The sequence below is a fragment of the Bos mutus genome, chromosome 4 (assembly GCF_027580195.1).
Source record: "Bos mutus isolate GX-2022 chromosome 4, NWIPB_WYAK_1.1, whole genome shotgun sequence".
In the NCBI taxonomy this organism is placed as follows: Eukaryota; Metazoa; Chordata; class Mammalia; order Artiodactyla; family Bovidae; genus Bos; species Bos mutus.
This window is the reverse complement of record NC_091620.1, coordinates 8,945,285-8,959,184: the sequence shown is the minus strand read 5'-3', so window position 1 is coordinate 8,959,184 and position 13,900 is coordinate 8,945,285. Positions and strand designations below refer to the sequence as shown.

At 38.7% G+C, this 13,900-nt stretch overlaps 1 protein-coding gene across 1 annotated transcript in view; it reads left to right on the top strand.

Moving 5' to 3' along the window:
- Positions 1 to 13,900, top strand: part of CHCHD3 (coiled-coil-helix-coiled-coil-helix domain containing 3) — a 292,353-nt gene that overhangs the window by 183,966 nt on the left and 94,487 nt on the right. Inside the window, exon 5 of the mRNA XM_005905148.2 lies at positions 6,563 to 6,646. Within this exon, the coding sequence (XP_005905210.1) occupies positions 6,563 to 6,646 (84 nt within the window). The remainder of the gene's footprint in view (positions 1 to 6,562; positions 6,647 to 13,900) is intronic.

The window sequence follows — 13,900 nt, the reverse complement described above, 5'->3', positions numbered from 1 at the left end:
ATGCGGATAGCTCAGTAGGAAAATTCAGTGGAGAAAAGAGGCTTTACGTGGGAGACCAATAAAACTTCAAGACAAGAAGCTTGCACCACTTACGTAGGCCGCAGACGTCCTTCCGTTCTCCCGAAGGCGAGGAGACACTGAGGCCTCCCCGGTCGGATCTTAGAAGCCCAGGCATAATTAGTAAGCATGGCGGGTTCCGCACTCCAGATGGAGATTCAGCCAGAGTTTGAGAGAGAGAGAGACATGGGGAGACCAGTATTTCGAGGAACTGATCCCAATTCTTTATTTTCTAGGGTCTGTTTTTATACACTGAGGTGTTATACAAAAGTCACGTGGGGTCAGCAGTCCTGACTTTTATCAAAGTCAGGTGCTTCATACAAATGTATACAGAGGTCTTAGGGGTGTTACATCATCTTCTGGCCAGGGGGCCTGCTGACAATTTATGACCCTCTCCTTGTGACAGCGGTCAGTCAACCAGGACACTTTTTTCTCCAAGGGTGATTTTTCTTAAAACAGACGCCACCCAAATAAAGTTACATTCCTATAGGGTGAGGGTGTAGTGGGTTTTAGTTAAGAAAAGAATTTACTTAGCCTAAGGTCTAACGTGATTAATATCAAAGGTTAATACTTATTTCTTCTATGTATTCATTAATGTGTATAAAGGCAGGGGATGTGGAGACTCAGCAACAAACATTGGCTCAACAAATGAAAAACCCTTCACCAATACAATTTCTAATCAGCCCACTATACTTATACTAATGGTTTTCTAACTTCTCTAAAGAACCTGTTTTTAGAAGGTTTAAAGCATCTCGTGCCTCTCACTGTTGGGAGGCTGTGAGCAATCACATGTGGCCGGACAAGCCTGTCAGGCAGGCTAGAGAACCTTCAGAGGAGTTTGTAAGTTTGGAACGCTCCTGTCACGCCCAGGAGTTTTTATTAACTGGAGCTCTAAGTTAACTCCTTCTCCGAAAGAGGTGGTGGGGGACAGCCCCCCGTAAAGTCAGAGGTGTAGGTGAGAGCACAAAGTAGTAAAGTAGGCAGGCTCTGGTTATGGGGGTAGATGCTCGAGAATTTCCAGGGGGACTCCTGAGGCTCGATCCCGCCTTTGCGTATGTCGAGCCTCCTTCCTCATGACCTTTGCCATGGGCGGAGTGCCTCACGCCGGCCCCCAACAGGTGGGGGGAAGCTTTTTATATCCATTCCCCCCTAAGAAACGATTCTCCTGTAACAGTGAATAACGTTGTAATCCTCTTCGTTGTCATTTGTTCGTTTACCGTGATTCCATATCAGTCAGACAGGTCTACGTGGAGGTTTCATTCCCTGCAGTTGGTTTACCGCTTTTTCTTAAGTCGCGTGTGACTCTTCATCCTCGGCAGCTATTAGTTTAGCCAGTGTATCCCAGGCTTATTTAAGTTTCCAGGTTCATACTGTGTGACTTTCTCTCCCAGCCTTGCATTAACTGTTTCAAAGCAATGTGCCACTGAGGTGGTGTAGCCGTGCTTCTGGCTCTGTTCTTCTCCCCAGCAGATCTCAGGCTATTGATTCTGTTGACAGTCTAAGGGGAAGACCTGTGATGTCAGCCTGTGGTTGGGTGTTTTCAGGCCTTTGGAGGTGGTTCGTCTTTAGTCTGCATATCTCACCTTTTGACGTGTTTCTTTAACAAAATTCCAAGGATTGCATCTTACAATGTGGAAGTTTCTGCATATCTTTTATTTAGGTGGTCATCAACCTTTCAAAATTAAATTTGGTGGTCAGTGTAGTCTCTTTTAGGCTGAAGCTATATACTTGTGATACTGAATTCTTAATATTTTCTAAATAGCCATAATAGAATATCTATTACTTTTTTTTTCTTAAAAAAGAAATCTCAGTGTGCAGCACTATGTGAACAAAAGCAACATTATTTAGTGTAAATGGTTTAAGAACCGTGATTGGTAATGTCATGCATTGAATGGGGAGATAATCAAGTCCTTATACGTTAAGCATTTACTAGGTAAAGTAATTTTCCATGCTATAAATAACTGTTCAAGTTGTTAAATTTTTATGTTTGTTAGTATAGCTACTTAATCACTCACTCTTTTGTCTTTTGTACCATGTTATATTTCCATCTGATAATCACAGATAAATGTATGTCATTATAATGTTTAAAGTTTTTTTAATTAAAGAAATATAACTTTGTTACAGAGATTTTGGAAAATAGAGAATAGTCTAAGTAAGAAAACTATACCGCTGTGCATATCGTATCTGCTGTTAACATCTCAGCAGTATTATCCTTTTTCTGTGTCTATATAATCAGGTACTCAGTTTTTCCTGTCCTTCCCTTCTGCCCCCGAACCCCGTTTCTTAACCAAAATTAGGAATTTAGTGTACATGGTAATTTGTGACCATCCCCCTCCCCTTAATATTTTGAGTTAAAGAAATCACTTATTCTATTAAAGCAGTATTTTTTTAATGGCTCTCAATGTTTGATCATTATGGCCAGACTCAAGTCTTTATAATAAAGAGACAGTATGGTTGTTGGACCATATCTTATTTACACAAACCTCTGTTGTTCCCAGTCTTTTTTTTTTTAATAATATAAATTTATTTATTTTAATTTGAGGCTAATTACTTTACAATATTGTATTGGTTTTGCCACACATCAACATGAATCCGCCACGGGTGTACACGTGTTCCCCATCCTGCACCTCCCTCCCACCTCCCTCCCCATACCATCCCTCTGGGTCATCCCAGTGCACCAGCCCTGAGCATCCTCTGTCATGCATCGAACCTGGACTGGGGATTTGTTCCCAGTTTTTTTGTTGCTTTAAATAACGTTGGCAGCGTTTTTTTAGATATAAATTTTTGTGTGCTTTTCTTAGTATTTCTTAGAATTAAATGCCTAGAAGTGAAATTAGCTAACTGATAAGCAAATTAACATTAGTAAAGATATACATATATATTTATAAAATTATTTTCATAAATTTTAATATGCTTTATTTGGATCAACTTAAAAATTTTATATTGTTAAATTCACTCTTTTGTGATACACTGTTGTTTGAGTTTTGACAAATGCATGCACTTGTCTAACTACCATAATCAAGAAGGAGAATTGTTTCCTCACCTCAGAAAATTCTCTCCTTTGTCTTTTGACTGCAAAATGTGTTTATTTTTAATATGGAAAACGTAAGGAAAAAAAATAGTTAGAAACCCTCCATAAGCTTACCACCCTGCCATAACCTCTATTGACATTTTGTTGAATATCCTTCTGGTCTTTTATTTCTTCTTCCCTACAAAAAAAGAGATCATACTCCCCTTTCTGTTTATAGTCTTCTTCTTTTTTTACTTAGTATATTTTGAGTATATTTTAATTTAACTGCTAGATCGGTTTTTGTTTCTGTTTCTTTGCAATTCTAATTAATCTTATCGTGAATATCTTTGCATATTGCCATAATTACTTAAGTCCTAAAAGTAGAGTGTTTAGATCTCAGTGCATATGTACAGTTTTCAAACTTATTTACATTTTGTCAAACTGATTTTTAAAATGCTTATGCCAATTTATATTCTGACGAACAGTGTCTTGAGCATGTTTTTCATGTATCTTGGGCAGTATTATTTTTATTTTATATTTTTAAATCTGATAGATGAATTATGGAATTTTGTTATTTTAATTTTCATTTTTGATTTCTTGTGGGTTTTTAAAAATGTGTTATGTACATTTTTGTGCAGATTGCTAGTCTGTGTCACTTGGATGTTTTTCTCTTGACTCTTTTTGGGGATGGAGAGCTTATTTTTTAAGTGCTCTTTATGTGAGCAATACTAATTTCACTGTTAGGAGTAAGTATTTCTTTTCATGTGCTTGTTCATTTTGTTTAATGTTTTTTATCTTATGGAGGTTCTCATAAATCCATCTTTCTGCATTTCCTTTATATTTGCAGGGATATGTGTTCAATTTAGACAGATAAAGGAATCTAGATCATGTAGTCTTGCATATTTTCTTCACACAATTTTTTTTCTCTTTTTTTTTTTTTTTTAATTTAATTTAATTTAATTTTTTAACTTTACAATATTATATTGGTTTTGCCATATATCAAAATGAATCCGCCACAGATATACATGAACCCTGTATACCTGTTCCCCATCCTGAACCCTCCTCCTCCTGTTCCCCATCCTGAACCCTCCTCCCTCCCCATACCATCCCTCTGGGTCTTCCCAGTGCACCAGCCCCAAGCATCCAGTATCGTTTACACATAATTTTGTCAGAAATTCTTTCTCCATTGCTACTACTCCATTGTTACTCTGTTACTTACTCCATTACTACTCCATTATTACTCCTACTCTTACACTCCTGTTAGACTAGTGAGGTTTTTACTGTTATGTCAAGGAGCCGTAGATTATGTGCTCGCATATGTGTGTATTTTTTATTTAATTCATTATTTGGTTTTTAAATTACACTTATACTTTGAAGCAGCATGAACTTTTCATTGAAATCTTCTATTCAAACAGTATTTAATAGTGCAATAATATTCAGATATGTGCCAAGTTAAGCAAGTCCTCTTATTTTTTCCCCCATTGTCACCTTTGGCTTGCACTTTAGGTAAATACTATCCATCTGATTTCTTGGTTGACATTAGGGGAAAAAGTGTTTCTCCTGGTAAATAACTATTTCTCTGTTTTTTACATGCCACAGGATATTGAAGTCAAAGTAAGTAGCAAAACCGTTACCTACAACAAATGTGCACATGAGCTGACCTAAGTGTGTAGTGACAGTCTCCCTTACACAGGTTGATCCAGGCGACCCTTGATCGCATTGCATGGCAAAAGAGTGGGAATGCCAAAATATGTATTTTGCTTATTTCTTAAAATTTCTAGCTGGGCTTGTGTTCAACATTCATTGACCAAAAAGTATGTTAAAAACTTTTCTAACATGGGTGATGTAGGGAGGTTTGTTCTCAGAAATAAAGGTCATTTAAATATAATAAAAATAGAAACAGCAGTTTAAGAAATGCATTTTTCATTGTCCCTCCCCTAGTTTTATTGAGATATGATTGACATACAGCACTGTGTAAGTGTGAGGTGTGCAGCATAACAATGATTTGACCTACATACCTCCTGCAGTGATGACCACAATAGGTTTAGTAAATACCCATCATCTCATATAGATACAACATTAAAGAAGTAGAAAAATATGTTTTCCCTTGTGATGGGAACTCAGAGGATTTACTCTCTTATGATCTTTATAAGGTAGAACAGTATTAATGATCTTACCATGTTGGACATTACATTCCTAATGTTAATTTATCTTATAACTGGAAATTTTTGTCTTTTGACCCACCCTCATGTATTTACCCCTCTCTCTTCCCCTCACTGCCGATAGCTACAAATAAGATCTCTCTTTGTCTGAGTGTTTTCCTTTGTTTGTTTTTGAAGTATAACTGACCTGCAGCGCTGTGTTAGTTCTTGGTGTACACCATTGTGATTTGATATTTCTGTATATTGGAAAATGGTCATCATAATACGTCTGGTTGCCATCTGTCACCATGCAGAGATGTGACATAGTTATAGACTTATAGACTACATCCCCCAACTGCAGTACTTTTCACATTTGTGAATCATTCATTTTGTAACTGAAAGTTTGTATCTTTTAATCACTCTCACTTATTTTTCTCTTCCCCCAGGTACCTCCTCTCTGACAACCCCCTGTTTCTTCTCTGTATCTATGCCTCTGTTTCTGTTTGGCTATATTTGTTCATTTGTTTTGATTTTTAGATTTCACATATAGTGAAATCATACAGTCTTTGCCTTTCTCTTGTCTGCCTTATTTTACTTACCATAATACCCTCTCAGTCCATCCGCTTTGTCCCAAATGGCAAGATTTCAAAGAAATACATTTTTAATTTAGCTTCAAAAACATCCATAAGAAAGCATTATTTTTTTCAAGGATAAAGATTTTATTGCTTGATTTTTGATTTCATAAAAAAGATAAATTAGTTAAGAGTTATAAAATTACTTTTATTATTTTACTTTTAATTACTTAAAATTATTCAAATATAGAATTAGAATGGTTTTTGCCCTTTTTGCCAAAGACAACTATGCCATTAAAAAGGAAGTAGACTGATACATTTATTTATATGCTGGTTTCACTGGGTATTTTAAGGGTTCTCGTATGTAAGGTTTATGTACAAAATGTTATATAGGCGTTTTTTATTGCTCAAGAAAGGTTAATAACTGTGTCTTTGCCTGGGATAAAAATCAAAGTTTTATTAAGCAAAATATTAATCCTTGAAATTACTCTTCGAAAGAGAAGTTAAATAAAACTGTCTGTGCTGTATTCTGACATTATCAGAAACATTTGGACAAAGTAGGACACAGCTGTTACAGTTTAAAAAATTACAATATAGGCCCATTCTTTACATTTAAATACAGCAATCATCATCTTATAAATGTTTTTTCTATGGCAGAGACCTACTAGCCTGCAAAAAATCTTCATCTTTGTATACGTATTTCTAATGCAATTTATACTTAACTTTTGCTTTGCTGTTACTGCTCTTTCTTAATTTAGTATATTTTTCATTTCTTTTTTTAGGCTAAGCAGCTGGAAGAGAAAGATCGGGTGATAAAGAAGCAGGATGCATTCTACAAAGAGCAGCTGGCTAGACTGGAGGAGAGGGTATGGCTGTTTCTTGTCAGTGATTCTCTTCTCTTAACCACATCTGCAGTGTTCCCAGGGGTGTATTTAAAAATCAATACATTAGAACTGTAACCACTTTTCCTAGTTAAAAAGTGGCCAGGAAGTAAAGAAGCCAACCAGGCTGGTCATTATCAAAGATAATGTCATTTCTACTTTGGTAGTTTTGCATGTTGTTGTGTTCCTGGCTCGTTGATAACATTTTACTACTCAGGAACTCCCCCGAGATATTTTCCCCTAAACGTTTAGAAGCTGCACTGTCTCTAGGTCAAGCAGTAGAGTGCTATTCCGGGCTCTCCCAAACATTGACTAAGCTTGAGCACGTTCTTAGAAGCGGAAATGTTTTGAAGGATAAACTGTCTTTGTGAAAGCTCAGTTTCACTGCACTTGTGGTCAAGAAATGAATGTCTTTTTCAAAACTGGTGGACAGGAGCTGAATAATAGGACTCAGGAGAAGAGTTAGGATGGAGAGAGGAGGAAGTACCTCTGGTCTCCGTTTCTATAGAATTTGACAAAGACTAGAGGAAATTGAGACTGAAACAGGAGGAGGCAGTGGGCTTAAGATTGGAAATTTGGGGACCCAATCAGTGCCCCTGTTCAATGAAATATTTTATTGTCTAGGATAATTTCATACCTAGACCATGAGGTTGCAAAGCTAGTTTTCTCTTTGCTTTGATTGAGACCTCCAAATTTGATTTGGAATAGCATGTTTAGTAAAAAAGTAGAAACTAAGAAATAGACTATCAAACTCTATTTAGTACAAATATTTGTATGTTGTCTTCACCTCTCTCTGTGTCATTGAACTTAGTACTTCTTGAATGTAGGGATCATTTTCTCATATGTATATGTCAGTCTTGTATATGTCAGGCCCTGATAGTGCCAGAGAGAAGCTAATGAAGAAAGTGAACTGAACTGCTGCCCTTGTGGAGCTTAAATTCATTAAAACCCTGTCGGCATGTTGAATGGCAGATTATAATATATGCAAACAGTGGAGTGGAAAGAGGAGTCCCAGGGCCTAGGAATGCAGGTGTGGCGCTGGGTGGAAGGACCTTTCTAAGAGGTATCTGGGTGTGGGAAGCAGGCCAGGACCAAGCCCTGAAGCAGGGTTGTGCTTGACATGTTTGGAAAGGTTAGATGGCTTGTGAGTTGCTGTCTTCAGTAAGAACTGAAGCAAGAGGGACTTATTAGGTTGATGCAAAAGTAACTGCAGTTTTGGACTGTGAAATTTTAAATCATAACTAGGCTCAAATATATCTTTATTAATCAAAATAGGAACCATTGCAATAAACACATTTTTGCCAACGAGAAATGACCCTTGAGCTATGGTTTGCAGAGGACTGATTTAGTGCATGGGTTCTGACATCTGGAGGCTTAGATTCAAGTCCCTGAACTGGCATTTACCTGCTGCCTATCTTGGAGTGGTGGTGGTGCTTTAGTCACTGAGTCATGTCCGACTCTTTGTGACCCCATGAACTATAGCCTGTCAGGCTCCTCTGTCCATGGGATTCTCCAGGCAAGAATACTGGAGTGGGTTGCCATTTCCTTCTCCAGGGCATCTTCCCAACCCAGGAATGGAACCCAGGTCTGCTGCATTGCAGGCAGATTTTTTACCAACTGAGCTATGAGGGAAGCCCTATCTTGGAGTGTTATATGTAAACTTTAGCTTTCCTCAGCTATAAACTGAGGATTTTGTAGTACCTACCTCGCTAATTTGTAAAATGAGATAATTCTCATAAATTAACTGTAAGACTGTCCAGCCATTCAGTCAGTGGTAGCTCTTCTTTTACTTCTATCCCAAACACTGTTTCTGATGTAATGAGTAAATATTATCTGAATCAAATGAACGAGTGAAAGTTTTTCAGGTGATTAACCAGGAACCTGCCCCCCACCCCGATCCAGTGATAAGTTTTCTGTGCCTTCAAGTATTACCGTGCTAGGTATGTTTTGAAGTTCTCATCGATCACTGTTACATATTGCCCATTTCTCATAAATCACCAGTTTCCTAGAGATATTCAGTGATTGGTTTGAGGCACTGAGAGGATGGATTTACTCTTGGCCAATTAAAGATGGTGCTAGTGGTAAAGAACCCTGCTGTCAGTGCAGGAGACATAAGAGAAATGGGTTTGATCCCTGGGTTGGAAAGATCCCCTGGAGAAGGACAAGGCAATCCACTCCAGTATTCTTGTGTGGAGAATCCCATGGATCAGAGGAGACTGGTAGTCTACAGTCCATGAGGTTGCAAAGAGTCAGACCACAACTTAGCAACTAAGTTTCCACCGCATGCAATACCTCTCACATTCTTAAAAAGTTTACTTCACATCCATGTCGGCTTTGATAAAGCTGGCAACATTTGCAATGAAGCAAGTATTTGAAAAACTTTAAAATGGCTTTGACTTTCTTTGTCAGTGAAGAGTTGATACCTTTGCCTATTGGTTCTAAGAAGGGTGAAATTGGTGTACAGTTAAATTACACTTATTACTTCTCCGGAGTTGAAGAAAGGCAGAAATTATCTCAGATGTCTGGGGAACCAGCTGATATGAAAGCTCCATTCACACAAGGGAATGTCTAATTGATAAGGAGTGTATTAAAGTAGAATCTAGAGACATCCCAAGCTGTATTACAGAACTGCTTGTGTTTCAAATGCTCAGTAGACTTGGGTTCGTACTCTCAAATGACCATAAATTTCTCACTTTAAAGTAAAAGAAGCACAATGAAATATTAAAATAACTCTTAGAGATATCATGCCATAGTTGCATCATGAAATTTGCATCAAGTCAATGAAAATGGATGGCTGAAGTAATAAGATTATGAGTCATCAAAAAGTGATAATGTACAGATGGTTAACAAACACATGAAAAGATGCTCAACATCACTCATTATTAAAGAAATGAAAATCAAAACTACAATGAGGTATCACCTCACACCAATCAGAATGGCCGTCATCAAAAAGTCTACAAACAGTGAATGCTGGAAAGGGTGTGGAGAAAAGGGAACGCTCTTGCACTGTTGGTAGGAATGTAAATTGATACAGCACTGTGGAAGGTGGTATGGAGATTCCTTAAAAAAATTAGGATTAAAACCACCATATAACCCAGCAATCCCACTCATAGGCATATACTCTGAGGAAACCAAATTGAAAGAGACACATGTATCCTATTGTTCATTGCAGCACTATTTACAGTAGCTAGAACATGGAAGCAACCTAGATGTCTGTTGACAGATGAATGGATAAAGAAGTTGTGGTACATATACACAATGGACTATCACTCAGCCATAAAAAGGAACACATTTGAGTCAGTTCTGATGAGGTGGATGAACCTAGAACCTTTTATACAGAGTGAAGTGAGTCAGAAAGAGAAAGATAAGTACCATATTCTAACACATGTATACAGAATCTAGAAAAATGGTACTGAAGAATTTATTTACAGGGCAGCAATGGGGAAACAGACACAGAGAATGGACTTATGGACATGGGAGAGGGGAGGAGAGGGTGAGATGTATGGAGAGAGTAACATGGAAACTTACATTACCATATGTGAAATTTACTGTATGTCTCAGGAAACTCAAATGGGCTCTTTATCAACCTAGAGGGGTGGGATGGGGAGGGAGATGGGGGGGAGGTTCAAAAGGGAGGGGATATATGTATATCTATGGCTGATTCATGTTGAGATTTGACAGAAAACAGCAAAATTCTATAAAGCAATTGTCCGTCAATAAAAAATAAATACATTTTTAAAAAGTGATAATGTATGCAATTACTGTGGCTGCTAATGTAGCTGACAGGCAGATAGTATGGTGGTCTTAGAAGTTATCCTGGGAATGACTGTATAAGATACCATGTCCCCTCTTCATTAATAAGACCACCTAGTATTCCATTGATGGTTTCAGCAGTTCATCTAGTTAAAACAGAGAAAGATAAGTACTTGTATCCACTTTTAAACTTACATTTTTAAACAAGAATCTGGACTTCATAGTCGGTTAAATGATTCTGCAACTTATGTAATACCACAACCATTTTTCCTTACATTAGCCACTGCTGGATTCTGCATTTTGCATCTTTTAACACAAAGTGTGCAGAATTTCTAACAGAAATGGTTAGACATTGTACTTTTTTCACTGTAATCACAAGAAAATCCTCCTTACAATCTTCTGCATTAAGTTTAGAAAGTGCTTCATCTTTGCACACCTAAATGTCTCTCAAATATTCCAAGGTGAAATCCAACTGGAAAAAATTCAGCTTAGCTACTTTTAGGAATGGCAGTAATAAATAAAAATAAGATATTATAGAAATAGACAGAAGACACCAGGAGGTTGAATACCACGAAAGTAATTTTATGATTTTCAGTATCTTGCACACAGTGGAAAATATTCTTTTTATAAAAAATATTTATTTCTTTGGCTGCACCGAGCCTTAGCTGTGGCACCCTGGATCTTTGATCTTCATTGCAGCATGTGGGATCCACTGCCCCGACCAGGCATTGAACCCTGGGCCTCCAGCATTGCGAGTGCAGAGCCCTAGCCATTGGACCACCAGGGAAATCCCGAAAATACATATTCTTTAAGGGGCAACAGCTTATAATTTGGAGAAGGCAGTGGCACCCCACTCCAGTACTCTTGCCTGGAAAATCCCACGGACGGAGGAACCTGGTAGGCTGCAGTCCATGGGGTCGCTAGGAGTTGGACACGACCGAGCGACTTCACTTTCACTTTTCACTTTCATGCATTGGAGAAGAAAATGGCAACCCACTCCAGTGTTCTTGCCTGGAGAATCCCAGGGACGGAGGAGCCTGGTGGGCTGCCGTCTGTGGGGTTGCACAGAGTTGGACACTGCTGAAGCGACTTAGCAGCAGCAGCAGCAGCAGCTTATATTTGTTAAGCTCTTTCTTACCTCATGTAGGTATGCCCTAACTGAAAAAAAGCTTGAGTATCAATTCCCATGGGTTGATGTAAGAAGCTTGAGAGAATTAATTCCTGATCAGTGATTGATGAAAGGAATCACAGAGCAGCTTTCGAGGAAAATGTTCTTAAATGTTTTTAAGATACCTTTGCCAGTCCCTATGGGGCTTCTCTGGTGGCTCACAAGGTAAAGAATCTACCTGCAAAGCAGGAGACCCGGGTTTGATCAGTGAGTTGGGAAGATCCCCTAGAGAAGGGAATGGCAACCCACTCCATCTTCTTGCCTGGAGAACCGCATAGACAGCAGAGGCTGGCGGGCTACAGTCCATGGGGTTGCAAAGAGTCGGACACGACTGAGCCACTTTCACTCGTCAGTCCCTCAGGTAATTCTCTACAATGCTTTATGTCTCTCTTAATGTGCCATGTTTATGCTGACTATGATTAGTTACCTGTGTTTATCTGGTGAGCACCTTAAGGATAAAATCATTTTCTCATTTCTGTATTTTACACAACTCAAATGCAGTGGTTGAATCCTGCAGTTCCTAAGTTTATGCCATAAGGTTAGATCCAAGCCATTCATGTACAGTTTGTAAGTATTGCAAAATATTTAGTTTCGTTTTCATTAGTTAAATTAATAATCTAAATCTATCCTATGAAAATATCAAGTTTAACTTTGAATATCTGGATATGTAGAGCATCTTCATCATCCTCATAGCTAACAGTAACATCTTTTGAGTATTTATGTTGTGCTGGGCACTTTGCATGGATTATATCATTTTATTCTCATAAACAACCCTAAGAGGCTATCAACCCTGTTGTTTAGGTGAAGATCCTACAGGTTCAAGTAATTTGCCCGAGAATATACAGACAAAGGGCTTTCCAGGTGGCTCAGTGAGAAAAAATCCATCTGCAGAGAAGGAGCCTCAGGAGACACGGCTTCAGCCCATGGGTTGGGAAGATTCCCTGGAGAACAAAATGGCTACCCACTCCAGTATTCTTGCCTGGAGCATCCCCTGGACAGAGGAGCCTGATGGGCTGCTCAGTCCATGCGGTCAAAAAGAGTCAGATAGGACTGAAGCGACAGAGCACATAAGCACGCATACAGTCAAAATGTGACCTGAATTTGAACCAGGTCCAACATCCGAGCTGTTAGCCATTGTCCAATACCATTTTTAATGCTTGTCAGTTCTGCACTTTAGAGTTAAATCCTGCTGATTGCTTTATTAGTTCTATGGGTAGTAACTTAACTCCTTCTGGCTTCTAATACAGTGTTTTAGGTCCTGATGTTAAAACTTGATCAGTGTTAACATATAACCTGGAAGTGTTTAGCATTCAAAATGCTTAATTCCCGCCCCCCCCCCACCCCAGGATTTGGCACTTCCTGGGAAAATTTGACCAGAAGGGCAGCAGCAAGGTCATATTACTTAGTAACTGTGGCATGACACCCCCAAGAATTACTTTAATGTCTGGTTGTGCTGCCTGTACTTTGAAGGAAGAAATTCAGTTATTCAAGCAGTTTAGAAATGTCTTTGGGGCATCCCATTCATTCATAGGTTCACAATGTCGCTACGGGATAATCATCTCATTCCATCTCTAGGATGAAAACAAATTTTCTGTTTTATCAGCTGTTTGATGGTTATTTGATGAAAATCTGAATTTGCCTGCTCCTGAAACATCCGTTGCCTGGGTATTCTTCAGAAGAATGTGTATTTTCCCATAGTCTGTTAGCCCTCTGGAAACGAATGGAGAGGCAGGACTAAGTCCATGGTATAAAAGGACAGAGTCCAGTTTCTTCCAGGATCTTCTGGGATGAAGGACCCCTCCCTCCCTCTCCCAGGATATCTAGAGATGTGCGTTCTTTGATGATGAGTGTGTCTTGCATGTCTAACTTCTCAATTATAAACTTGAATTGAGTTGCTCTATGAAATCCACTTTGCTCTTGGCGTTCCTAAGAATGGTGGGGTTTGGCACAGCATGAAGAGAGCTATAAAGCCCTAGTGGCTCAAGTAGCTGAGGGAGATCAGAGAGCTTAGTTGGAGACCATTACAGTGCTCAGATCAGCGGGGTATTGCTGTTTGTATTGTTTCCAGTTTGCAGGTTCCTCTGGATTTCGGCAACTATTTGCATACACACTGCCGTCAGCCCCATACAATTAAGAAGGAGAGGGAATTGTACAAGCTGAGTGGAAGAGAGTGATGCAAAGAGAATGGTGAAAGATAAATTGTCATTAAGAAGAAAAGTACTTTACTAGTTCATCACCTGTGGAGAGAGTTGCTAATTAAATTCTAAGGTCATGCTTACATCAAATGAGCAAGTTTTCAAAGCCTTTTACTTACAGTG